This window comes from Puma concolor, chromosome C2 (genome assembly GCF_028749965.1).
Source record: "Puma concolor isolate L17-30 chromosome C2, mPumCon1.1.hap2, whole genome shotgun sequence".
NCBI lineage: Eukaryota > Metazoa > Chordata > Mammalia > Carnivora > Felidae > Puma > Puma concolor.
This window is the reverse complement of record NC_141675.1, coordinates 9,551,729-9,578,140: the sequence shown is the minus strand read 5'-3', so window position 1 is coordinate 9,578,140 and position 26,412 is coordinate 9,551,729. Positions and strand designations below refer to the sequence as shown.

The 26,412-nt window shown below is 49.4% G+C and overlaps 2 protein-coding genes across 6 annotated transcripts in view; both read right to left on the bottom strand.

Annotated features, from left to right (window-relative positions):
* Positions 1 to 4,759, bottom strand: part of TRAK1 (trafficking kinesin protein 1) — a 125,184-nt gene extending 120,425 nt beyond the window's left edge. Inside the window, exon 1 of one of the 5 annotated variants that reach the window (XM_086720530.1) lies at positions 4,475 to 4,759. Coding sequence is in view for 4 of the 5 variants with exons in the window: in XM_025912926.2 (XP_025768711.1) it covers positions 868 to 958 (91 nt within the window). In the remaining variant the exon portion in view is untranslated. Of the gene's footprint in view, positions 1 to 867; positions 1,405 to 4,474 lie in introns of those variants that run through there. The other 4 variants (XM_025912926.2, XM_025912927.2, XM_086720532.1 and 1 more) reach the window with 4 other exon arrangements.
* LOC147577079 (uncharacterized) overlaps positions 4,633 to 26,412 on the bottom strand; it is a 73,987-nt gene continuing 52,207 nt past the window's right edge. The window contains exon 3 of the mRNA XM_086676243.1: positions 4,633 to 4,771. Coding sequence (XP_086532369.1) covers positions 4,661 to 4,771 — 111 coding nt within the window. The 3' untranslated portion in view covers positions 4,633 to 4,660. The remainder of the gene's footprint in view (positions 4,772 to 26,412) is intronic.

The window sequence follows — 26,412 nt, the reverse complement described above, 5'->3', positions numbered from 1 at the left end:
TGAATAGCTGTTAGTTGAACAGAATTACTGAACATGCGTAAAGACGTTTTACACAGCCCCCCACCCCCAAACACACTCACAGCACCCCACAATCTCTCATCCAAACTCCTACACGTCCTGAGACCTGAGCCGATTTGAACAGGACAAGAGGGGCTTGCCTCTCAGGAGTTGACTGGGTTTGGGCCCAGACAGCTCTTGTAACAGCATGCAGACTGGACACTCACCGACTATCGCACTCGGACCAGCCCCACAGCAGCGGAGACGAGCCACAGCAGCAATGATTCGCAAGCTCTCCATCACCGGGGTGTGGATCAGAGATACAGAGCCAAACACGTTTAGTCAAGGAAGGAAAAAACAAAAAACAAAAAAAAAAAACTAAAGGCAGAAAAGAGAGAAGGAGAAAAGGAGACACTAACTCTGTTCTTCACCTTTCAAAAAAGTCCTTGCTGAGCCAGATGCCAGTGGAGGCTCTGAGAAACCAGGATAAAGACACAGGATTAAGAAAATTGAAGAGCTGGAAAGGCCAGGAGGGCCTTGGAGACCCTTCCTGTTCGGCTGCTGCAAAGAACCACAAGGGGGAAGGTGGTGGGGGTCTGGGAGGCCTGGTCCCAGCTCCGACCTGGCCCTCATGGCCCCGTGTCACTGCCTCCCTTGAGCCGGGATGAGGGGACGAGGGAGGAACAGCCTCTAAGGACCCTCAGCGCTGCCCTTCCGTGATTCAATATTGCCATTTCCCCACCACACACCCAAGGACGACCTGCCAAGCAGAACAGAGCAGGAGAGAAACTACTTCTCCTGCGGTCTTCTCTCCTCTCTGGCCACACCACAAAGGAAACAAAGAGCAGACAAGCCCAGCAGACAACTTACCACATGAGTCTGTCCTGGTGAGCTTGCCCTGGGAGAGTGCTGGCAGAGGCTGGGCCCTGACGGGCTGCCTGAACTGACATACCAACGCCATGTGCGGGAATCGACTCCAAAGGCAACTCAGAGAGAAGACGGATCCTCCATGAGAACCCGGCTCGGGCAGGACCTCGGCACAACCACCCTCCTGCACCCTCCTCAGCAGTTTTCTCAGTCTGCTTGTTGGGGCAAATCCTAAGACCGTGAGCAGTTCTGGAAGTACAATGGGTTACGTAACCCCAGGCAGCCCAGCCACCCTATCGGCTCATCATGTCGAACCGCCCCCAAGACAAAATGACGCGCCCAAAAATGTGATATCCCTAAGTCGAGGGGCGGGGGCGGCGCAGGGGAGCAGAGCTTTGTGGCCGGTGGCTGGCTTTGCCCAAAAACTAAAGAGGAACAAAAAGTCTGCTGTTCGTCTCACGGCTAGCTGGGAGCCGGGGGCGGAGTACATTTCGCGGGCTCCCAGGGCCACACTTGGAAGAGCCCTGGGAGCCACGGACGCATTCTTGGGGACACTCCAAGTCTCCCCGAGGGTTCTCCCACTGTGTGTCCTCCTCACAGTGAGCATCTAGTAAGACGTTAGCCTGAGCATGTGTATTGTGCATCAGCCAGCACCTCGAATGTGGAACAGGGCCGGCGTTTCCCTCCTGTTCACTAAGCCTCCTGCTCATGTGACAGCGCTGAGCTCTGCTTCTCAGCCGTCCCACGGCGCCTGCCACCGTGTCCCGACAAGAGCCTCCTGCCACCACGCCCCGCAGGGTTTGAAGTTTCAGCAGCACACCGCTCTGGCGTTTCTCCGTCCTCGGTCGTCACATTCAGAGAAAGCGAAACCATTTCCACGGGCTGGATGTTGCCTGGATTTCAACGGGCACAGATGCCACCGGGAGCCCAGGGGCTAGTTCACGTGTTTGCACAAATGCAGCTGGGGCGCCACCTCCTCCGGGAAGCCCTCTGGGTCCTCCCCCAAACATTCCCCTCCAAGGCTCGGCCAGGCACCCCGTTACCGGGTTCCCACGTGCCCATGACGATCACTGTGTTCACCACAATACACAGTTTGCACCAGCTCATCTGTCGACCCCGCTGCACTGTATGCCTGGGTGGCCGAGAACACCTGCCTCGGGGTCTCGACCTGCATGCAGATCTCACCCCTCACAGCTCAGGGATCTTAGGATACCGAACCTCTCGTGACTTAGTTTCTTTACCTGTAAAAAGGGGATAACAGACCCCACTTATTGGGCTCTGGCCACATGAGGTGCTATTTCAGCCACTGGGATTCAGGGCTGCACAAAGTCCTTGCCCTCAAAATACAAACCCATGTAGCTCATGACTAAGTCAGGGGAAGAAGAAAAGACAGGAAAGGGAGAAGGGAAAGGGAGGGGTAGGATCAGTCTTCCTGTAAAGCGGTCACAAAAAGGTCTCTCATGAAATGCCATTTGGAGAAAGTGAAGAGGGAATCATGAGGCCATCGGGGCGTAAGGTGATCCAGGTGCCGGGCAACAGCAAGGACAAAGGCCCTGAGGCAGCACATTCTTGGTGAGTCCAAGGATTAGAAAGGAGGCCAGTGTCTCTGGGATGGAGTGGGCACAGACAAGAGTCAAAAGCACAGGAAAGTCCTGTCCCTTAGACCTCACAGGCCTCAGTCAGATAGAAGCCTGCTGGAGGTTTGGAGCAGAAGGGTTAAACCATACGACGTGTGTAAAAAGACTCTTCGCTGGGAAGAGACTGCACAAAAGCAAGCAGGGAAGCGGGAGGCCCATTAGGAGCCCCCTGGAATAATCCAGACGTGAGATGGAGGTGGACTAGACCAGGGTAGATGCTGTGGAGCTGCTCAGAGACGGTCCAGTTCTGGACACACGGAAGCCAGAGCCAACAGACTTCCCAGCAAACTGAGGAGTGAAAGAAATACAAATGCCTCCGAGGCATTTGGCCTGGGCAACTGGAAAGACAGAAGCACCATTTACAAAGCCAAGGCAGACCACTGGAAAAGCAGGCGGAGGTGGAAACCGGTTCATTTTTGGTTGTTTGAGTTTGAGATGCCCGCAGGCATGAAGAGGTGAAGGTGAAGAGGTGAGATGTGGACTCAGACCATCATGTCTGGCCTCCAGGGGAGAGGTTGGGTCTGAAGACAGCAGCTAGACAGTGGTCAGCACAGGGAAGGTTTTAAATCCTGAAGATTGGGGGAGGGCACTTGGGGCACAGGTGTTTACAGGAGAGCAAGGACTGAGCCCCAGGCCCCCCAACATCCCCAGGCTTGGGAGGAGCAGCCAGCAAGGTAGGAGAACAGAAGAATCAAGACCAAAGCCAAGGGACCAGATTTCCAGGAGAAGGGAGTGGTCGGCAGTATTAAATCCTGAAGGCTAAGGACGGACCCCTGTACTGGACGAGGCCATCGGTGCTGAGGAAATGGTGGGGTCGCAGCCTGGACCCAGGTGAGAACAGAAGAGAAAATGCAGTCAGCTCACTGAGAAGCAGAGACGCAGCTATGGGCACCGCCTGTGGGGAAAATGGAGCCAAGAAGGATTATCTTTACAAAGGGAGAGATCACAGCCTGTCTCTGTGCTGATAGCACAGATCCAGGAGCAAGGGAAAACAGATGTAGACAGAAAGGAGATGTCAGAAATGTGTCCTTCCTTCCGCAGGTGGGCACGCAGGGGTGGGATTTGGAGCAAGAGTAGACAGAGGGCCACTTACGGGGCCAGAGTTCAGCACGAGGGCTAGGCACCCAGGCTGGGCTCCTGGGCCATCTCAGCGTCCCTCTACACTCAGGACACTCCTGACACATGGGAGGTCCTTCATGCTTAACGTGAGACAGAGCCATGAAAAGCTACTGGAAGCAAATCTGCACATTTTAAGCTGTCATCGGGCATTATTTCAAACAGGGGAAGAAAAGTAAACACTGCAGACAGAATGAGAACTGGGGCAAACTTTGATATGAACGCATCTGGACTTAACTCTAACGATGCCCCTTGCTGCTGTTCCACACACCATCCTACACCATCTCTGTTCAGAGCCCTTGCCTGCACCGGCTCCAAGCCCTGGTCTCGATGACCCCTTTGGGGAAAAGGAGCAAGCGAGAGCTCTCGTACGGTTAACGCTGCTCTGCTCCTGGGACACGGGGAAGATGTGACTGACGCAGGCATCCGTAAGGAGCGATATGAGCACAAACCTTGGCGGTATACAAAGGGTGCAGAAAGCAGTTCCCCATGTTTGCATCCCAGCACCCAGCTGTGTGCTATTTCCATCACGCCTGTCCTTATGTGTGAATCAGAAACTGAGCGTCAGCGAGAGGGAGCGGCACCAAACTACGCTGAGCATCGCTACGGGTCACGCGTGCTGCTGGGGGTTCAAAATTCCCATCCTTAACCTTCACAGCAATTCTACGAGGCACTGTCTTCATCTCACGTTGGTTCTAGACGGCAGGTCTCAAAATCCCACAGCTCAGACTCTTTGCACTCAGACTTCTCCTCCTGGGCCCCTCACACCTTGCCCAATGCACTCCTGTGGCCACGCCCTCCCCCAGTCCTCACTGACTGAGGCCACCCTCCCTCCCTGGCAGGAAAGGCCCCCTTACCGGTGATGGTGCAGGCATCCCGGTACCCTCTGCAGCTGGGAGCATCTTCCACAGCCTCGCTTACATAGTGCTCCTCAGGGATGCCCGGGCTGCAGGCTAGGACTGCATGGTTGCACACCTCCAAAGGGGGCACGGAGTTGGCCAAAGTGTCGTCGTGCGGAGCTGTGGCGTCCAGCTTGGCAGGTTTCACGGGGAGGTACCCACTGCCATCGGGGGCCCCGCTGCCGGAGTCTGGGGCAGTTGGGTGGACAGGCCCCAGTAGGTCTGGCACACCAGCGGGGGCTCCTTACAGGGAATCTACAGGACAATCGAGAGAGAAGGGCAGAGTCAGTCGAGTCTCTGAAAAAAATAAAAATAATAAAATAAAAAATAAGGGCCCTGAGATGATGTGGGCTCAGATCACAAGTCCTGAAAAGCGTTTTCTTCAAGCCAAGGTATTTCCAAGCAAGTTCCTCGACTTTGATAAGAGAACTGCAGTCAATTGCAGAAATGCTTTAGCACGACAGTTCTCAAAGTGTGACCCGAGAACCCCTGGGGTTCCCTGAGACCAGTGTGAAGGGTCCACACACAAGGTCAAAGTAGTCCACTCTCATACTGTCACGGATGCACAATGGAGTTTTCCGGAGACCATATGATGTGTGGTGACATCTTTGCCCCGAAGGCTTATTAGTGGAATGTGTACTTCTGTATCCCTGTGGCTTGAATTTTTGTTTTGATTTCTAATACAATAGACGTGAATCAATATAACACGCATGAACAGAAGCTCTTGGGGATCCTCAGTGATTTTTAAGGGGTCCTGGGACCAGGAAAGTTTGAGAATTACTGCTCCAGTACATAATGTACTGACAGTTCTTTTTTATTTTTTTTTTAATAAGAAAGAAAACAAAAAGAGTGGAAAGTTAACAGATATCTCACCCAACATGGTACAGTCAGTTCTGAACAAAAACTACAGCCCTGGGCCTGTGACCTTTTCCTTCAACAAGAGGTTATTTACCACAATACACCAAGAGTCTCTATTCTATATTAATGAATTCAGCCTTCATTAAAATGAACACACACAGAGGACTTATGAAGCCACACAGCAATTGGGGGTCTGGGTGGGGCCTGCCTGTGGCCCCTCTGTCCCTCTGCCAGCTGTCCCTGGCTGCCACCTGCCTGGACCCAGCCCAAGGACACCAGAAGCAACCTGGTTGTGACATCTTGGCCTGGTTCCCTCCCCCGGGGTGGGGCACACAGCAGCTCCCAGGGCTAAGGCCCAAGGAGTGTCCCCTGAGTGGGGCCCGGGACAGGCAGAGGAAGAAGGCTGCAATCTGTTGCTGTGTATTACACCGTTCCCATGCATTTTGGGGCTTTGTAATCTTAGTGAGAAGAAAGCCCCTCCCTCCCGCCCTTTTTTCCCTCTGGGGCATCTCCCTCGACCACAGCGTCCCTAGGTAGCCCTCTTCCTATAGAGAACTTCACCACACCACGCGCCCAATTCCGAGGAGCGTTCGTTCAGTGCACCCTCGCTCGGTGCCTGCCGGCTGGAAGCTGTACTACAGCAGAACGCTTTTCACATTCCCCTTCACCATTTTTACTATTATGAGACTTTACCTCCAAATGCTTCCATCAACACTGCTTTCCAAATTAAATTAAAAAAAAAAAAATGAACACACAAACATAAACTGGGAAGGACATCCCTTTTCACCTGGATATCCCTGGTGAAAAGTGAAAGGTAACCAGAGAGAGAACTGGATTGTAACAGCCGGTCAGTGATTCAAATACAGACAAACGGATAAGACGCCTGTTAAGAAAAAGCCTAGAATATCCAAGCAGAGCCCTACAAACATTCTGGGCAGCAGAGGCCGGAGAAGGCGGACCAGGAGACCTCCAGAAGTGACCAGTGAATCAATTAAGCTACTGTTCCGTGCAAAGACAACAGAAAGACATTGTCAGAGATTTAAAAACTTAAAGGTCTGACCCCTGATAATCCTGGGGAGCTCCAGCCAGGTGTGCTGACCACACCTTATGGGCTCCCACTAATGAAAAGGCCAAGAAAAAGAACTTGAAGGAAAGGAAAACAAGCCACATTAAGAATGGCAGTGAAATTAAACCAGAGACACTTAGATATGATGTCTAAATAATGTACGTGATTTACAAACCTGAAGCAAACTGCTCAAAAGAAAAAAATGGTCAAAGGATATAAAGATTCTCTCCAGTCCCCAAAAAGAAATACAAACACACACACACCAAGCATATTAAGGAACCTTAGCCATGATCCTCCCCCCACACCCAAATTCTTTTTCTTTTTTTAAGTTTTTATTTATTTATTGTTGAGAGACAGAGAGAGAGAAGGACAGAGAGGGAATCCCAAGCAGATTCCATACTTTCAGCGCAGAGCCCGATATGGGACTCAAACTCACAAACCGTGATATCATGACCCAAGTGGAAACCAAGAGTTGGACACTTAACTGACTGCGCCACCCAGACGCCAACCCCCACCCAGAAAAAAGTCTTAATCAGGCTGACAAAGATTTAAAAATTATAACAAGGTTCAAGTTGGCAAGAGTTTTAAGAAACTCCCAGTTTTATGGATTACCTTCGGTGGGAAGGTGGGAGGGGTGGTCATAAATCCGGAAGGACAGCCTGGCTAACTGTATATGGCCCTTCGGCTCGGGTGGATGTGGCCCAGGATGTTTATCACCGCGAAATGCCAAGAACAGCCCCATGTGCTACAGAGAGCAGGGGTCAATCACATCTCTGCCACAGAGAAGGCAAGCAGGCAGCTGTGGAAAGGAAGTTTCAGAGAGGGAAGCAATTCTTCATCACGGACTGAACCCTCACTCAAACCTTCTGTAATCCGCACTCAGATGCATTCTGTCTGATCCTAACACAGGATCAGTTTGAACTACTGTCTCCTTTTGCAAAATGCCACTGTTCTACTGAAAGCTAAGAAAATGCTGTTTGAATCAAAGTGTGTGTGTGTGTATTTTTTAAACAAAGGGTCTCAAACATACAGATTTCTTGAAAAGGACTTCAGCCATGGATTACACAACTTTTGTTTCATGGCCCGCCAGATCAGGGAACTGGCCTAAATCCCGATGACTAGCCCTACAGGCTACTGTCCTGCCTCCTGGCACCTCTACTTGGATTTACAGCGGTCATACGCTCACCCCAGAAACATACGGTTATAAAACGAATAGTTCAAGTATGGGCACTTTCTTAAAAAACCTATCTTGGGGGCGCTGGGTGGCTCAGTCGGTTAAGCGTCCAACTTCAGCTCAGGTCATGATCTCACGGTTCGTGGGTTCGAGCCCCGCGTCGGGCTCTGTGCTGACAGCTTGGAGCCTGGAGCCTGCTTCGGATTCTGTCTCTCTCTGTCTCTGCCTCTCCCTTACTCACGCTCTGTCTCTGTCTCTCAAAAATAAATAAATGTTAAAAAAAAAAATTTTTTTTTTTTAAAAAAACCTATTTTGGACACCTCAGCAAATGCTCGCTCACGCATCACAACACAGGCGACCGTTTTGAAGTACAAAGTACCCACATTATATGCTGCAGCTGGCAGAGCCTTCGGAAGGTTCAGAGGCCTCCCTCTCCTTCTCTAACTAGAATGGAACTACTCCAATACGTTTTCTCATCTCAAACCCCAGTGAAAATAATCAAGTCCAGAGGCGTGTGCATTCACATGTGAAGCGCACTTGAGGTACATCCCATCGCACAATTTGTGAATTTTAATTCTAACCACATTAACTTTTTAGGCCATGGTATTTTTATTTTGTTGTGGTACAAGTAAAACCCACACAACATAAAATGTGCACTCTTAACCATTTTTATTTTTATTTTTTTTCAATATATGAAGTCTATTGTCAAATTGGTTTCCATACAACACCCAGTGCTCATCCCAAAAGGTGCCCTCTCCTCAATACCCATCACCCACCCTCCCCTCCCTCCCACCCCCCATCAACCCTCAGTTTGTTCTCAGTTTTTAAGAGTCTCTTATGCTTTGGCTCTTTCCCACTCTAACCTTTTTTTTTTTCCTTCCCCTCCCCCATGGGTTTCTCCTCTTAACCATTTTTAAGTGTAAAGTTCAGGAGTCCTTAAGGACACTCACATTGTTGTGCAACCAATCCACAGAATGCTTCCTTCCAGAACCTGGCAACCACCATCTACTTTTGTTGTTTTTTTTTTCTTTAATGTTTATTTATTTTGAGATAGAGCAGGGGAGGGGCAGAGAGAGAGGGGGAGAGAGAAGTCCAAGCAGGTACCACGCCATCAGTGCAGAACCCGACGTGGGGCTCAAACTCATGAACCGTGAGATCACAACCTGGGCCGAAATCAGGAGCTGGACGTTTAACCGAGCCACTCAAGTGTCCCCACCACCATCTACTTTCTAGTTTATGAATTCGCTACTCTAAGTACCTCATGTGAGTGGAACCATACCGTACTTGCCTTTTTTGCGACTGGCTTATGTCACTTAGCATAATATCCTCAAGGTTTATCCATATTGTGGCATGTGTTGGAATTTCATTCTTTTTTTTTTTTTTAAATTTTTTTTTTTTTTTAACGTTTATTTATTTTGAGACAGAGACAGAGCATGAATGGGGGAGGGGCACAGAGAGAGAGGGAGACACAGAATCGGAAACAGGCTCCAGGCTCCGAGCCATCAGCCCAGAGCCTGACGCGGGGCTCGAACTCACGGACCGCGAAATCGTGACCTGGCTGAAGTCGGACGCTTAACCGACTGCGCCACCCAGGCGCCCCATGGAATTTCATTCTTTTTTAAGGCTGCATGATATTTCACTGTGCTGAGGAGCCCTTCTTGAAACGGAAAGACCAATCGTTGCCCATTAAAATCAAGTGGAAAACAACCTAAGCGATTGATGCAAAAACGGTTACAAATTACAGTCCGCCCAAACCAATGAATTCTGCTAGAGGAGATAATCCACCACAAACCTCCCTGCCAGGTGTGGCACTCTCAAAATAATCAAGTATCAAAATAACACTCTCAAAATAATCGCAGGCTCACAGATTCTGGTGCCTTCCTTGGTTCCACCATGATACTCATATGCCGGTATTTCCGACCCTTTTTCACTGTGAAACCTTGCTCCACGTGATCCCTGCTTATGAGGCATTTACTTCATGGATTTCACTTTGGGAAAGCCTCCCTGTGTGTCACACATCACCATGCCTTCATCATCACTTGTCTGGGACACATCTCTCCTACACACCGTGAGCATCCTGAAAGCCTGGGCCGGTCCTGGCACCTGCTGGGTACTAAGTTAATATTTGCAGAATAAACAATAACAAAAAAAATGTGCGTTGGTCCAAATGATGTTAAGGATCTCCTGAAGCCAAGAAGTTATGGTTCTATGATCCACAGGAACCAAAGGATCCGAACTCCCAAATTAGAAATTACAAGTCCAAATGCTAACCTTGAAGACTAACAGAAATCAAAGGGAAACCTTGTGAAGCACTCCCGAGCTGTTCCAGGGATGAGGACCATACCCCCAGGGGTCTCCAAGATGGCTCTAACTGAACCCCACTGCATCCTTTCCATCACTGACCAATATACAGCAAACGTGAGCTGGTGTAAGACGACCCATCCGGAATCCAGCAATCAGGAATTCTCATTTATAAACTGCTCAAAAGCTGCTTGTAAATCCCTCAGCCAGTTTCTAGCTTGAAGAAAGTCATAGCGCATCTTGGGGGTGGTGCGACAGGGGCGACGACTCTTCCTCCTTCCCCAAGGTGCCACCCGGTGAGCAGTGCTGGGAGAGACACCCTAAAGCTTCAAGATCAATCTTCCCAGAACAAGTGTTTATCCGTGTTTTTATTCATAATGCAGTTTTCTGCAGATAGTTCTGGATCCGTAAGAGCTCAAGGATCAGAAAGAGAGCCAGCCAACTAAGCAAACTGAGAAGGCAAGCAGCCACTGCACAGGAGGCCACCCCGCTTCAGCACGTGGCCCCAACAACCCCAGAGCATCATCTGGGGAGAAGGGGCCAGAGATAAGCTCCTGTAGGCCTCAGAGCCTCGGACCCCTCCTCTCTGGGGGAAAAATACCCACATCTCTCAGACTGTTAAACAGATTACAGACAGGGATGCAACGAAAATATCCAGCACTATGCTAAGCACACAGGAAACCTTCCAGGTTGACAAACTCTCAAATGGCCCCTCCCCCGTTATTTATTTACCGTTATTTATTTATGGGAAGGTAGGGGAAGTGACCCGTGATGTTCCTAAATGTGCACAATTTTGAACACCAGTATTCTATAAGGCAGTGCATATCGCACATGTCTGCAAATTCTTAACAGCATCAACTTCCATCGGGGGAGCTCCTAATGTGTGCCAGGCACTGTGTCGAGAGCACCCTGGAAGCTCTAACTTGCACCACCCACCACCTCACCTCCCTCTTTGCAGGGGTACCGTGACCAGCCCCATTTTACAGTGAAGGAAAGGAACACTCAGAGAGGTTCAGTGACTTTCCGAAGGTCACAGAGCCAGCAATCCCGACGAGTGACGGAAACCCAATGTGAAAACAATTCCTGGCACCCGGTCTCTTGCCTTCCCCTCCGTCTAACGTACGCAGGCATTTCTGAGGCTTCACGGGGTTCAGGAACAAAGCAGCCGCAGCCCTGGGTGCTCTCTGGCTCCAGCGAACCCTGGCACGTCAAGCAAAAGGCCTCTTTGAGGCAGCGGAAACAAATATGGCTTAAGAGAAGCGAGAGTGGATGGTCCCGAGCCATGAAAGCGCCTCTGTTTCACTGCCTGAATTCTGCTTGCGGGGCCCGCGGGAAGGAGGGATTTTTCCTAGCAGAGGAGTGAGAAATTCTGCAACCTGGTCAATTTTTCAGCAAAAGAGGTGCCGGGAAAAGAAGTCGGAGAAAGTACACACGGAGGCGGCTTTGCATTCGAGCTGAGAGAATTCTCTGGCCTCCTGCCGCCTCACTCTTCTGCTCAACCTGTGGTCAACGATCCAGCCCCCCTGGTGGTGAGAGGATGTGACGGGCCGCTTGTCTTACTCAAGTTTGGTGCTGACAAAGTACACGTGTGCAAGTGCCTCCTCGCCCCGCGGGTGATCTTTGGGAACCTGAACTAGAAACGAAGGAACCGTAGGACATTGAGGTGGTGTCGCTTCTGTGGGCCTCAGATGCGTCATCCGGAGAACGGAAGGACTTGGGCGGGCATGAACCAGCCAGCCCCCTGCAGCTAAGCCACACCAGGAGCCCCAAAAGCACAGGAAGTTATGGGAAGGCTTCTGTGTCCTCGTCCTCGTCAGCCCTTCCCCCCACACCCCTTGAACCCTCCCCCACCCACACACAGGTGACCTCTGGCAGGAGAGCCAAGTAATACTGCCCTCCGTGAACACAAATCACCGTATCTCCCAAGGGCCAGAAAAGAAGCTTCCACCAGGACAAACTCAGAAGTTGACAGGAGAAAACCAGAACGCAGCTCCAGGTTGGTGGCCCAACAGGTGACAAGGAGAAGCCAGTACAAGGTGACCCCCTCCATGGCCGGCCAGGTATCTGAGCTTTCAAGGCTTTCCCCCCACCCCCCCACCCCCCAGGCAGAGGCATCCAATCTATGTGGGGACTGTGACTTACTGTCACAGTTAAGCAGCTCTAAGCAGATAGGTCCACGTACAGCCAAAGTTTCCAAAAAGGGACTAATGGTTCATCAGGACTGTATCAGTCCTCTACCGCTGCTGTGACAAACTGCCACAAATTTGGTGGTCTGAAATGACACCCATTCACGAACTCACAGCTTTACAGGTTAGCAATGTGACATGGGCCTCCCTGGGCTCCAGGCAAGGTACAGCAGGGCTCCGCTCTCCTTCCTGGCGCTCTGGGGAAGAACCTGTATCCAAACTTATTCAGGCTGTCGGCTGAAATCTGTTCCTTGTGTTGGCAGGAATGAGATCCTCATTTCCTTGCTGGGCTGTCGCTGGGGGCCAGTCTTTGCTGCTAGCAAACCTGAGTTCCTTGTCACACTCTCCATGCGCTCCCAGGGGCCCCTCTTTGGTCCTCGTCTGTGCCCCCCACATCTCCGAGCACACTGAATCCTCTTACCTAGAACCTATCTTCCCCTTCCTCCGCATCTTTATAGCTTCCTCTTCCATCTTTCTTTTCTGCCTCTAAGGGCTCCTGTGATTACAGTCAGATAAGCCAAGACAATCTCCCTGTCTTAAAATCACGTGACCAATAACCTTAATTCCAACGGAAAGCCCCTTTGTGGCAGTACCTAGGTTAGTGCTTGATTAACCAGGAGACAGCAACCCTGAGGCAACAACTTTAGAAGTTTCCCTCCCACAAGGGCCTTTGGTTCTGAAGGCAAAGGACACCTCAGGAGCCCCCCCACGTTGCCCCAAGCCTGGCGAGAAGGCAAACCAGTCAGCTCACAGCCACCCACGCCTTTTTGGCCCCACAGGAAGATGATTTTTAGACCCAACACTGGAGACCAAACAGGCCTGGGATTAGTCCCAGCTCTGCCACCACCTACTGACTGCAATCCTTGTTCGGGTTCCAAGATGTCTCTCATCTGTAAAATGTGGGTGCCACCAACTGGTTCTCAAGCAGCCGGAAGAAGTGGACACAATGAAAGCAGATGGCCTGCCAGGCCTAGGAAGGGATCCTAAGCATGAGCACCTGAACACAGAGCGGAGGCACAGTTAAATTTACAACACACTGTTTCTCTCTCAAGAGTAAGATTACGAGAAGCGCCCGGGTGGCGCAGTCGGTCATGCGTCCGACTTCAGCTCAGGTCATAATCTCGTGGGCCAGGAGTTCGAGCCCCGGTCAGGCTCTGTGTTGACAGCTCAGAGCCTAGAGCCTACTTTGGATTCTGTTTCTCCCTCTGTCTGTCCATCCCCCACTTGCACTCTGTCTCTCTCTCCCGCTCTCTCTTTCAAAAATAAACATTTAAAAAAAAAAAAGAATAAGCACATGAGGCCAGGTAATTTGTAGGCTGTGGCCGCAACGCATGCACTCCTGGACCCGGACATACCCCAGAGACCTACTCACTCACAAAGGACACTAAGGTGCGGCTGGGGCCTGGCTTGCCCCGCTCTCTGGCCAAGGCTATTCTTTTTCTTGCCATACTATAGCTGCTTCTCTGAGCAAAGTGTGTGCTCAGAAGGCAGTGAGACCTACATGTGCTATTTCAAAATGCAGACAGCCTCCACACTCCTGTCATTGTAAAATGAGCCACAGGCCTGACACTGGCCTTAGTAATTTACATGCATGACCTCCCTTAGGGCTCACAACCTATAAAAGTAATATCAGTATCTTCTTTTTACAGGAGGGGAACAGGCTCGGAGAGATTAAATAACTTGCCCAGGATCTGAACGGCCCCAAAGACGCTGCTCTATTACAGTTATGAGGAATCCCGTGTGGCTGTGTCATTCAGTAAAGTGGAGAATCATATCCCACACGATCTCTCACCGCTGACCATTCTCCTGCATCTGTCCCTGTCTCTCCAAACCATGCTCCCGCCATAACAGGGGCGAAGGAACTCAGAGTGAAGACCCCAACGAAACCACTCGATTCCGCGTAAGAAATAAGCACGCGCACACCCTCCGCCAGCCCAAGGTGGGGTGTGACCTCCTGGGCCAGGCTGGGTTGGCAGGTGGCCCAGGGGCAACCTGCTGGTCCGCTCCTCCCCCACTTCTCCATCTTATCGCTTCCTCCCTGCCTCGTTTGAGCCTTCTGCCCCTCCCATCAGCAGGGCCAGCTCCTTAAATAACCGCACAGCAGCTAAGTGGTGGAAAAACATCACGCACGAGCGGAACAGCTGGAGGATGAGGAGGGGTTCTGCGGTGATGGTGTCATGTGGGAGAAAGAGCGAGGCCACCAAGAAGCAGCCACCGGCCGGCCCGAGGGGACGACACAGCTCACTGCCAGCTTTCACACGCCTGAAGCCGTTTGTCCCGTGAAAACAAACCTACGCCAGAGGGAGCCCGGTAGAGCCGTTCTTGTTTAGTGAGGCAGTGGTGGGGCCTGGTGAAGTGCCTTGCTCAAAGTTTTCTCTCAGATAACGGGAGAAGCAGGACTGGGAAGCATTTCTAACAAACGCAAAAATCTCAACAACTGCTATGCCACACCACAAAGGGTAGGGGCATCCTGGGAGAGGGCAAGTGCGACTACCCACAGCAAGAGAAAGAATATTTGGAGAAGGCAGTGTCGGCCACCACTGCCAGAAAGTCAGAGCCACATCAGGGGGCCCCAAACGTACAGGAAAGGAGATGCCATATGGTCTCAAGGACTCCTATGAGAGCCCTGGAAAGGGGCCCCGGAAAGGGAGAGGCCAGGACTGGGGACAGCTGGGGACTGCAGGCACGTACTGTCACAGTTTCTACCAGGCTAACCGAAGGCGTGGAATGTGGGTGGCTCTCGAGTGCCCATCATGAGTGTCTGTCCTCCCTGGCATCCACTTTCCCACATTCTCATACACACACACACACACACACACACACACACACACACACACACACACACACACACAGAGGAAATAAATGCCATTTTCAAGGCTGTACCGTTCTCCAGTTCCAAAAAAAGTGCATCCCCAGAAGTTTTTAAAAGAAAATCAAGGGGCGCCTGGGTGGTTCAGTCGGTTGAGCGTCCAACTTCGGCTCAGGTCACGATCTTGTGATTCGTGAGTTTGAGCCCCGCATAGGGCTCTCACGCAGAGACCGCTTCAGATCCTGTCTCCCTCTCTCTCTGCCCCTTCCCTGCTTGCTTGCGCTCTCTCTCAAAAATAAACAAACATTTTTTAAAAAATAAAAGAAAATCAAGAATCGCTCAAAGAAAATGTCCCTAACTCAAGGCAATTGGAGAAAAAATTATTGTTTTGTCCTGTAACTCAGTCTTGTCTTTTCGAAACCTTGCTTAGGTCAGAAGCAAACCTACCAGACACATGTCCCCAGTCAATGCTATGAAGGACAGACTCGATTAATCGATCAGGGCTCCTGAATGAAAACCACTGTCACGTGACCATATCCCCCAGTTTCCAAAAATAACCCTGCTGCAATGGAGAGAACAGAAATGCCCAGCCACGCTGCCTCCTGTAAGCCCGGCCCTAGCTCCCAGAAGGAAGGAAAGGGAATAAAAGGCCGAGCGCTGACAGCCTTACGTAACAGTCCCAGCTCCCCCAGCTCCCCGAGCCGGAGCCGACTGCAACAGATTTATAACATGCCAGAAATAGCTCCCTCTCCTGCAAAAGGGGACCGGCCTGGGAGGCTGAGCTGCAGAGCCTCGCCTACAGCCTGACTCTCCCCTTTGGTCCGCAGAGGACCCTTTCTTTCTGCACCTTGCAGCACAAAGCGAGTTCAGTGAGATCAGCTGCCAGGACCCAGCACAGATGTGTGTCACCTGAGACCCCCTAAAAGCTGGAGAAGACATTCAAAACATAGCTGTGGGTCCCTCAGAGACAGCACTCCCAGGGGAGGAATGGTAACCCAGCATGTTGCTCTTCAGGGAGAGGGGGGAGGGGCTTCCCCAGCAGAACAGGGTCGCTCTGCACTCCCAGACCAACTCAGGACAAAGAGTGGCCTTCCGACACTTTATCCTGCTGGCCGGGGAGCGAGAGGCCAGCCTGACAGGTGGCAGGCAGGACAGAAGCGGTTCTAAGTGCCCAGCCCCACTCAAACTCCAATTAGAAAATCCAAAACTGCAGCAGAAATCCCCTCACATGCCCAGGACAGCGGGAGTTCTGCAGGCTGGCCAAAGCCAGGAAGGGTGGCGAGGGTGGTAACCTCAGCCAAAATCACCGTGGGGTGGCTTACTGGCAATCTCTGAGATTCCGGGCTGAAGGGCTGCTGCTCGGAAGAGGAAACGTCCCCTGAGGAGAGCCAGATGTCCTACATCAGGAAGCCCTGGAGCCCAAATGCATGCACTGTCACACGAAGGGGCATGGGGCTCTCTGGGGAGCAAAAACGTGGGAGGGAAGAGAGCTGAGATCCATGAGGAAGCCAAGCACACGAGGCCTCAGCTGCCCTCTCGATATACAGGCCTGAACTAGTAATCAACCCTGCCCGGCCAAGAACAGCAGCTGCCAAACTGTCACGCTCCAGGACAAAGTAACATAATAACCGGAGTGGGAAGGAGGCCCAGGAATGTGGGACAAGGGAGGGAGATGAGGAGAGAAGGGTGCAGTTCTCTGCGCCTGACCCCTCCTTAGGTCCTGCACTCACTCCCTGGGAGGAGGCTGCCTTTTAAAAGAATCATAATGACTCCAACAAGGAAAGGAGTATAAACGGCTCCTGGTGATTGCCCAGTGACCACGTGCCTGGCCAGGGCTGGGTGCGTCACCCCCAGGAGTGCAGACATAAAACCCACAGGAGCCTGTGAGGCCTGCATCATGGCCCTGCTCAAGTCGCTGATGGGGAAACTGGGGCTGGAAGGAACTCACCCACGGTCCAAGATCCTGGCGGTGGGGATGGTATTGAATCCAAGCCCGTTCACCACTGCAGAACACAACAAACGCAATCAATGTACAAGGTAAACATCAGCTTTGTTCATGGTATTCTTCTCTTACCACTTACACAGATCTGAAACTCTCCACAACAGTCGGGACATAAAAAGCAATCCTGCATGGAGGAGAATTAATATTATAAGATCCTGTCAGTTTTGAGACAAATGCATTCAAAGAAATCATGAAGATCCTTTTACCCTGAAAAAAAAAAATGTTAAAATCCCCAAAGAAAATGCTTACTTACGTATGAATCATTATTAAAGAAGATGCAGTAATCGTTTTCAGGAGAAAAATCACACACACAAAAAATCAAAGAAATGGCAATTAAAACATGAGATACTATCTTGTTACCTATCAAACAGGCCCGCTTTTTTTCCCCTAGTTTTAGCCTACCCTGCTGACGATGGTGCAGATAATGAGCTAACTCGTGCCCAGGGGCACGCATCAAAAGCAATCCACTTCTACAAGTATTTCCTGAGAAAAAACCCTAACTGCTGTAGAGTTAACTTTCCTCTTCTTAGCACTGCGTAACAGACAACAGCTGGAAAATGAAAGCGTCCAATAACACGGGTTTCAATTCAATCAAGCATGGCCCAACCACATAACGCATCTGTACACGCCTCGCTGTAACACCATTTCTAATGTCAGTGCAGACAAACGCATGCTGGTCAAGGCAAGATGCTCAGGAAAGACTGAGTGGGAAAATGGCAGACGGCAGAACAGGGTGCAGAAAACGGGGTGTCTGTTTTAATAAAAGCGAGACACGTGCAAATACAATAAGAGAATATTTCATCTTCTAGGCATCCCAGCCTCGTGCCCCTTCCCCACCCACAGAACTACCCCCAACGGTCCTGTGCTACCCCTCCTCATTAGGTACCTGGGCGTCCTCCCACACGACAGGCTGGACTGTCACCTCTCGATGGCTGGATGACCTTTAGCACCACCGCAACATCCTAGATGCCCACAACTTTTGAACAGCCTGGATATGAGTACATTTCCTCACCGCAGCCACAAAAATACCGCAGGAACAAATGCATTTCCTAAAGCACCTTCCACTACAAGCCCAGCCCCTCTGAAAAGTCACCATTAGTCACTGTGTGAGGCTGGGCAAGCTGAAGTTAGTCAGCCTCTACAAGCCTCAGTTCTCTCATCTATAAAATGGAATGTAGTAAGAGTACCTTACTGTGCAGGGCTGTGATAAGGATTAAATGAGATAATATGTTACAGTAAAGTCAAATGCACTCTAAGCGCATAAAGTACTTGCTCAGTGACAGCTCCCCCAAGAGGGAGTTAACCTGTTGGGGAAATGGGAACCCTATTTCAACGGGCATTTTCCTATAAGCAAGCTATATATAAAGTTCAAGTACACATGGTTTATATTCTATGCCTTACATCATATGGACAGAAATTGATTAAAATAAAGCCTCACTTCTGCCTATCCTGTTCATTGCTGTGTCCTCAGTGCCTGGAACACAGTAAAAAGCTCCATGAATTTGTAGAAAGAATTAGATGGCTCGTCCAACTGAATATAACCAACCCCACCTTCTGACTTAATTACAACTACATGACCGGCTAATCACAACTGCAGTGACTCTAAAGTACAATGGATTTCCACTGAGTCATCGGTCATATTAGGAAATGATAAGGGGATGTTGGAGGGGCTTCCTGAATGACAGAATCAAGGTCAGCTTCTGAAATTGACCCACAAAACTTGAAAGCTTGAAAAAGAAAAAAAAAATTCTCATCTAAGCATCAAAGGAGGACAGGAAATTTTTGTTTTCAATGGTATTTTTAAATAAGGCTTCATTTCCACTTCCATATCAGCTTCTCAATGTGCACTAAACTATAGTGAAATCATAGCCTTGTGTTTTTGAAAACAGATTCCGCAGCTATGGTAACAGAAGCTGTCACTATTCTGACTTCACTGTAGGATCAACGGAGAAGAAACAGTTCTCAGCTCAGACAGAGCTAATCAGCTTCAGAGATTGTTCTTTTTAATAAAATACGCTTAGCCATAATTAATAAAGCCCCTAAACCACGAATTCTCTAGACAAATTGTACCACATGAAAAAGTTCCTTCAGCTAACAATTCATACTTAGGCACATACACACAAAAATATCCTATTCCTGATTTTATTAATTCTAAATAATCCCCCAAGAGACAAGTGATTGGTCCACATTAAAAATCAGATTCTGTACTTACACCATCTGGCTGGCAAAGAAGAAATATTCCACAAAGCACTGATGCAGGCATCTCCACAGAACTGGGAAGCCGTGGCTCAATTTTTATCATCCACTTTCAGTAAGTAATCCAAAGCAGACTCTGGGATTACTCAAGAAGTAGCACAAATAATTAGGAATGCATGGTATTGGCAATAGAAGCCAAAAGTTTCTGTATAAGAACATCCCAGAAAGCACTGAGGCCAGAGACCATAGCTACTGAGGGACCAAAGGAAACACGTTTTTTTGTGTGTGTGTTTTTTTCCCCCAGAAAAAGCACCTAATTAGTCTTTCTCATTGAACTTAACAGGGCTGCTTGCTGCTGGGGAGTTGGTCAAACAGCATGTCCACACTGAATGAATACTGACAGCTGGCTTGCAGTCATCACGTAGTGTCAGGGGGTGGTAAGATCTCCTTAGGGTGAACGGGCCTTGATAACCACAACATATGGAGGCAGTAGCAAGACAGGAAATAAAAAGAGGAAACGCACAGGAAAAAAAAAAAAGAGGGGGAAAAAAGAGGGAACTGGATGTGTGGGAGGCAGGGAGGACTGAGTCATCTCCAAGCAAAGTGTTGGTGCACTGCTGGTCCCCACCAGGCACTGCCCCTAAGGGTGCCAACCATGGAGGTCCCACAGAGGCACGAATGCTGCACTGCTCATGACCTTGCTCGGGGTAGGAAGGGTCAGTACCCACACACTTCGCTTTCCCAAGTTAGGCTACCCCTTTCCCTCTCCATCACCTTCCCAGGACAACCCGGTGGCATCCCTCCATGGCCTAGGTGGGTCTAACACACCCCAGAGCTTCCTCATCGTAAATGCAAGTTTTATAGCAGACCCCAGCAAGACAGCTTATGCACAACTTCAAACCTTCACCACCCACGTGGCCTCGGGAGAACCGATGGGGTCACATTTGCATAGCCGTATCACATTTGGCCTGCACCGTGTTGTTAATTTTTCAACTAATTGCCAAGTGTGAAGAGTCAAAAGTTTTCACATTAAAAAAAAAATCTGGATTTCTCAGCCTCTCGATAAATTTGGAGATCTGGCAACATCAGATTCACATTCCTGAGAAGTGGCACTTGGTCAAGAGCTAGAGAGCAGGCATCCTCTGTTTGCTGTCGTCCCCAACACCTCCTGGTACCTGACCCCCAGCCGGCTGGCCCCTCTATGTTATCTGCCCGGCCTCTGCTGGCATGTTATATAATAACAAAGGATGCTCTGGGACAGGTTTGCCTTTTTTTCCCTAATAAAGTCTGGTGGTTTTTTTAATGTGTATTTATTTATTTTGAGAGAGAGAGCGCATGCAAGCATGAGTGGAGGAGGGGCAGAGAGAAGAAGAGAGAATCCCAGGCAGGCTCCATGCTGAAAGTGCAAAGCCCGATGCGGGGCTCCAACTCACAAACCATGAGACCATGACCTGAGCCAAAACCAAGAGTCAGACACTTAACTGACTGTGCCACCCAGGCACCCCTGAGATAGATTTGCCGATAATAAAGAACGATCCCAATCTTGGCAGATCTCCTTTTTTCCATCATTTTGCCAAATTCCAATCTCTGGAAAAGGAATTGGTTTTAGATAAATTACTGGTTCGCTTATTGTTTACACTTAGAGAATATATAACCCAACATAGAAGTTTTTAAAGAAATCCTTAAGCTCCACATAATGAAAATTTTCTCCATCAAACTCTACTATTCAATTTCCAGTCAGAATTTCACAGGGGAAGTCTATTAGTCCTTCAAAAACCAGATAATCCCAAGTACATTTAAATTGTTCCAGGGCACAGGAAATGAAAAAAAAAAAACATCCATTTCTGTTTATGAAGCAAATATAACATGACAGCTACACCAGAGAAATACAGCACAAAAAGTATAAACCAGAAACGAATCTAACTCATTAATAGCAACAAAAAAATCTTAACATAATGTGGGCAAATAAGATCCACTACCACATTTAAAAAAAAAAAAATACACACACACACATGGGGCACCTGGGTGGCTCAGTCGGTTAAGTGTCCCACTTCGGCTCAGGTCATGATCTCACAGTTTGTGAGTTTGAGCCCCGCGTCGGGCTCTGTGCTGACAGCTCAGAGCCTGGAGCCTGCTTCAGATTCTGTGTCTCCCTCTCTCTCTGTCCCTCCTCCACTCACACTCTGTCTCTCAAAAAATGAATAAACATTAAATAAAAAGACAAACACACACACACACACACACATCATGGGATCTATTCCAGGAATTGTTCAACATTTAAAAATCCATTAACATAATCCACCAGATTACTAGACCTGAGGAGAAAGTGGTGATCTCTATAAATGCTAAAAAAACTTCAATATAGTTCAACAACCTATATCTAATAAAAAACAATCCATAAAGTAGGAATTGATGGATACTGCCTTAACCACACACACACACACACACTGGTCAACATCTTATCTTACTACGTGGAGAAACCACATCAACATTCTCAGCGAGGTTAGGAGCAAAGTTGGGCACTGGCTCTTTCTACTACCATGTAACAGTGTGTTGGGGGCGTTACCTAACACAAGTAGACAAAAGAACAATTAGCATAAGAGAGAAGAAGAAGTAAAATGATGTCTTTATAGATGATCAGATTATATATCTAGAAAAACCACGAGAAATAATAACAAAACTCAATAGAAATAGTAAAATATAGTATTCTATAATATTCAATAGTAAAATAGAATATAGTAGCACAAAAACCAACAGCCTTCACATCCAAGAACAATAACCAGGTAGAAGAGCAAAATATAGGGCAGCAAACAAAACACTCTGCAATAAACTGAACAAGATATATGCAAAACATAGAACATTTAAAAAATCCCACGAAGTTATTCATCATGACATGAACTATAAGAGTGAAACATTAGAAGCAACCTCTTTATATATAGGAGTTTGTCCGACCAAACAATGGAATCCTACACAGTAAAGAAAAAAAAAAAAATCTATGAGGAAGATCTCCATAAACGGATTATGGAATAGTCTCCGGAACACACTGCTAAATGCAAAAATGAAGGCATAAAAGGTTACTACTTTTTGTCCAAGAAAAAAGAGGAAATAAAACACTCACATATGAGTAGCTGTTTATTTTAATAAAAAGAAACACAGGATGAACTAACAACCAAAAACTGGTTACCTTTGGGGGTAGGTAGGAACAGGATGAAGTAAAGTGCTGTCTCTGGGTGCACCTGTTCCTATGCTTTGGACTCCAGGTCATGTTAACATTTTACACCATCTGAAAATTAAGTCAATGAAGACAGGAGACTAACATTGCTTGTAAACAGAAGGAAAAGAACATAATCACAGAGCAAATGAGTAACATTAGCACTCAGAAGAAGAAAAGAAATCATCAAAGTCTCTTGCACACAACACCTCTACACACTCAACGAGATAACATTCTAAGAACATTCTAAGAGCCGCACAAAGTCAATCTTATTTAGTAGATGTGTTGACAGTATTGGTATGGGTAGAGCCAATTTTAAAATTATTTGGGGTGCAATGTGTAAATAGGTTGGTTAATAACCAGCTGTTGTTTATAACAAGGTTTGAGGGGATGTTTATTTAGTCAGAAAGGCAGGGAAAGCAGGAGCAAGAAAACTCTAAAAAGGTTCAATGTGGGTGGAACTCAAAATTCAAGGGATAAAGCTGGAGGGGCAGGGGCAGATGAAGGCCGCGTCATCACACAGCTCCAGGGGGCACTACTCACACCATATTCTATGTAATTGTACACCAAGATGGCCCTGGCCTTCATACCCCATGCCATAAAAGAGCCTGGCCCTCATCCAGGAGGCAAAGAATCCACCACAGAAGATGATCTCTGGGCTGCCAAGTTTATCCTGAGATGCTCTGTGATATGAGAGAGCTTCATGGCCAGGATCTCAGGAAGGCTCAGTGCCATAGATTTATTAGATCTGCAGAAAGGCACATAATTTTTTGGTTTGTTTTTAATTTTATTTGAGAGGCAAAGAGAGAGCGTGCGAACAGGGGAGGGCACAGAGGGAGAGAGAGGGAGAGAGAGGAAGAGAGGGGGAGAGAGGAAGAGAGGGGGAGAGAGAGGGAGAGAGGGAGGGAGGGAGGGAGAATGAATTCCAAGCAGGCTCTGCACTCTCAGCACAGAGCCCAATGCAGGGCTCGATCCTACCACCATGAGAAAATCACCTGAGCTGAAATCAAGAGTCAGATGCTCAACCGACAGAGCTACCCAGGCACCCCAAAAGGCACGTGTTTTAAAAACCAACTCCAGCCCTTCCACAATCCCTCTGGTTAGACTCCAACAATGTCAAACTGAACCCCCCTACCCAACATGACTGCTGAGAAAAAAAAAATACAGCTACTTAATTAACCCACTGAAAATAAACCCTCAACATTCCAAGGTAAAAGGAATTCAGAAACTGACAAATCATTTTCAGAAAAGCTTTCATTTCCAGAAAGTCTAACACAAATATTTTAACTTCAGTATTTTAGGAAACATTCTGTAAGTAGCTCAAAATGTCTACTATTCACTTGCTTTTCCACGAAAAGTTCATGATAAAGCAACATTCATTCTACTCTTACTAGTCTAGAATCACATGATAGCTTCCCAGATTTCGGTTGATAATACTTGAGAGTTCTTCAGAATTACATTCGGGTAACTCAGATGGCAAGTTCAAAAACGTGTCTCCCACCCCAAAGTCTTCTGGCGTTGCCCTAGGACTGTCTGCGAATTCACATTTTTGTGATGTGTCGCTACCACCCAATCTGGAAGGCACCTGTGGCGTCTCCCCCAGGTCTCATCTCACCTTGGTCTTGGAGCAGCATACCTACTGTTGTATAACAAAACACCACAAAACACACTTGCTAATAACTACCACCACCACCACCCTCTCTCCTAATTCTGTGGGAATAGCAGAGGCTCAGCTGGGTGGTCCTTCTGATGTTCTCACTTGGGTTTCTCATGATACTGCATCAGCTGGTAACACGGGTTCGCTCGTGTCCGGCACTTTGGCGGGCAAGGTGGGAAGGCTGGGACCTCTCTCTCATGTGGCAACATGCTATTCCCATGTGGCAACTTAGGCTTCTCATACGGTGGTTGGACCCTAAGAGGTGGTGCTCAGGTATGAGGCACAAACTGTAGATCTCTCTAGACTTGCACGTTACACAGTATCACTTTCTGCCACGATACACTGATAAAGTCACAAGGCCAGCCCACACTCCAGGAGAAGGACAGACATTCCACCTTTCCACAGGAGCGTGGCAACAATCTGTGGCCCACCATGTGGCCAACAGTATCAGGCCCCTGAGACAGTAAGGCACAGCTACCTTGCTCCCGCCTGCCTTGTCTCTGTTCACGGCAGAACTCAGCCACAAAGGCTTTCCTAGAAGAAAGAGTCTGATAACACGAAGAATGTGAATGCTTCTGTAACTATGGACTATGACAAGGGTCGGCAAACTTTTTCTGTAAAGGGCAACATAGAAATGTTTCAGGCTTTGGAAGGCAATATGGTCTCTGCCACCATTCTACTCTGTCTTTGTATCAGGAAATCCGCCATCGACACTATCTAAATGAATGGGGGTGCCTGGGCTCTAATAAAACTTTATTTACAACAGGTGGTGGGACGGAATCTTTTGCAGACCCCTGGTCTAGGACAAGGAACACTGGATTTGGGAATGGAAAACTAGGACCAGACTTCTCACTTCACAACGTACCACCCATGTGACCTTAGGGATTTAACCTTCCAGTTTATTGTCCACGTCTACAACACAGGGATAATATCATCCATCTCCCATGGTGCCATAGGCAAGAATACACGTGAAACTACACAGCACACCCCCTCAGTAACACAAGCCTGCCTTAGTTCTAGCCTGAAGAACAACTCCTTGGGGGGGGGGGGGGTCGTGAGGAAATCCAGCTGGGCGGGAGACAAAGGACTGTCCTGCACTGGTTTTCAATGAAATGGAAACTTCACTGGTGAATATTGTATTTTGCACCAGACTGTACTCTCTTTGTTAAAGACCTGGCACTGTTTTGCTCTTTCTCAGGGGCAAAATACCTTGTTTTAAGGCACACAGACGGTATCGACACAACCACTATGTCACAAACAAGTAACACACATGGTCAATGAGAAGAAGAAGAAGGAGGAGGAGGAGGAGGAGAAGGGGGGTAGGAGGAGAAGGGGGGAGGAGGAGGGGGGGAGGGGGAGGGGGGAGGGGGGAGGGGGGGAGGGGGAGGGGGGAGGGGGAGGAGGGGGGAGGGAGGGGGGGAGGGGGAGGGGGGAGGGGGGAGGGGGAGGAGGGGGAGGGAGAGGGGGAGGGGGAGGAGGGGGAGAGGGAGGAGGAGGAGGGGGAGAAGGAGGAGGAGGAGGGGGAGGAGGAGGAGAAGGAGGCGGTGGAGGAGGAGAAGAAGAAGGAGGAGGAAAAGGAGGAGGAGGAGGAGGAGGAGGAGGAGGAGAAGGAGAAGGAGAAAGAGGAGGAGGAGGAGGGGAGGAGGGGAGGAGGGGGAGGGGGAGGGGGAGGGGGAGGGGGAGGAGGGGGGAGGGGGAGGAGGGAAGGAGGGGGGAGGGGGAGGGGGAGGGGGAGGGGGGAGGAGGGGGAGGGGGAGGGGGGAGGAGGGGGAGGGGGGAGGAGGGGGAGGGGGGAGGAGGGGGAGGGGGGAGGAGGGGGAGGGGGGAGGAGGGGGAGGAGGGGGAGGAGGAGGGGAAGGAGGGGGAGGAGAGAGAGAAGGAGGAGGGGAAGGAGGGGGAGAAGGAGGGGGAGGAAGGGGAGGAGGGGGAGGAGGAGGGGAAGGAGGGGGAGAAGGAAGGGGAGGAGGGGGAGGAAGGGGAGGAGGGGGAGGAGGAGGGGAAGGAGGGGGAGGAGGGAGAGAAGGAGGGGGAGAAGGAGGGGGAGAAGGAGGGGGAGGAGGGGGGAGGAGGAGGAGGGGGAGAAGGAGGAGGAGGGGGAGGAGGAGGGGGAGAAGGAGGAGGAGGAGGAGGAGGAGAAGAAGAAGAAGAAGGAAAAGGAGGAGGAGGAGGAGGAGAAGAAGAAGAAGGAAGAGGAGGAGGAGGGGAAGGGGAAGGAGGAGGAGGAGGAGGAGGAGGAGGAGGAGGAGAAGGACGAGGAGGAGGAGGAGGAGGAGGAGGAGGAGGAGGAGGAGGAGGAGGAGGAGAAGGAAGAGAAGGAGAAGGAGGAGGAGGAGGAGGAGGAGGAGGAGGAGAAGAAAAACAAGATGAGCAAAAGAAGTGCTTTATTCAAATACCAAGTTGGTTCACAAGCAGAGCAGTATTTAACCTGGTTTTATA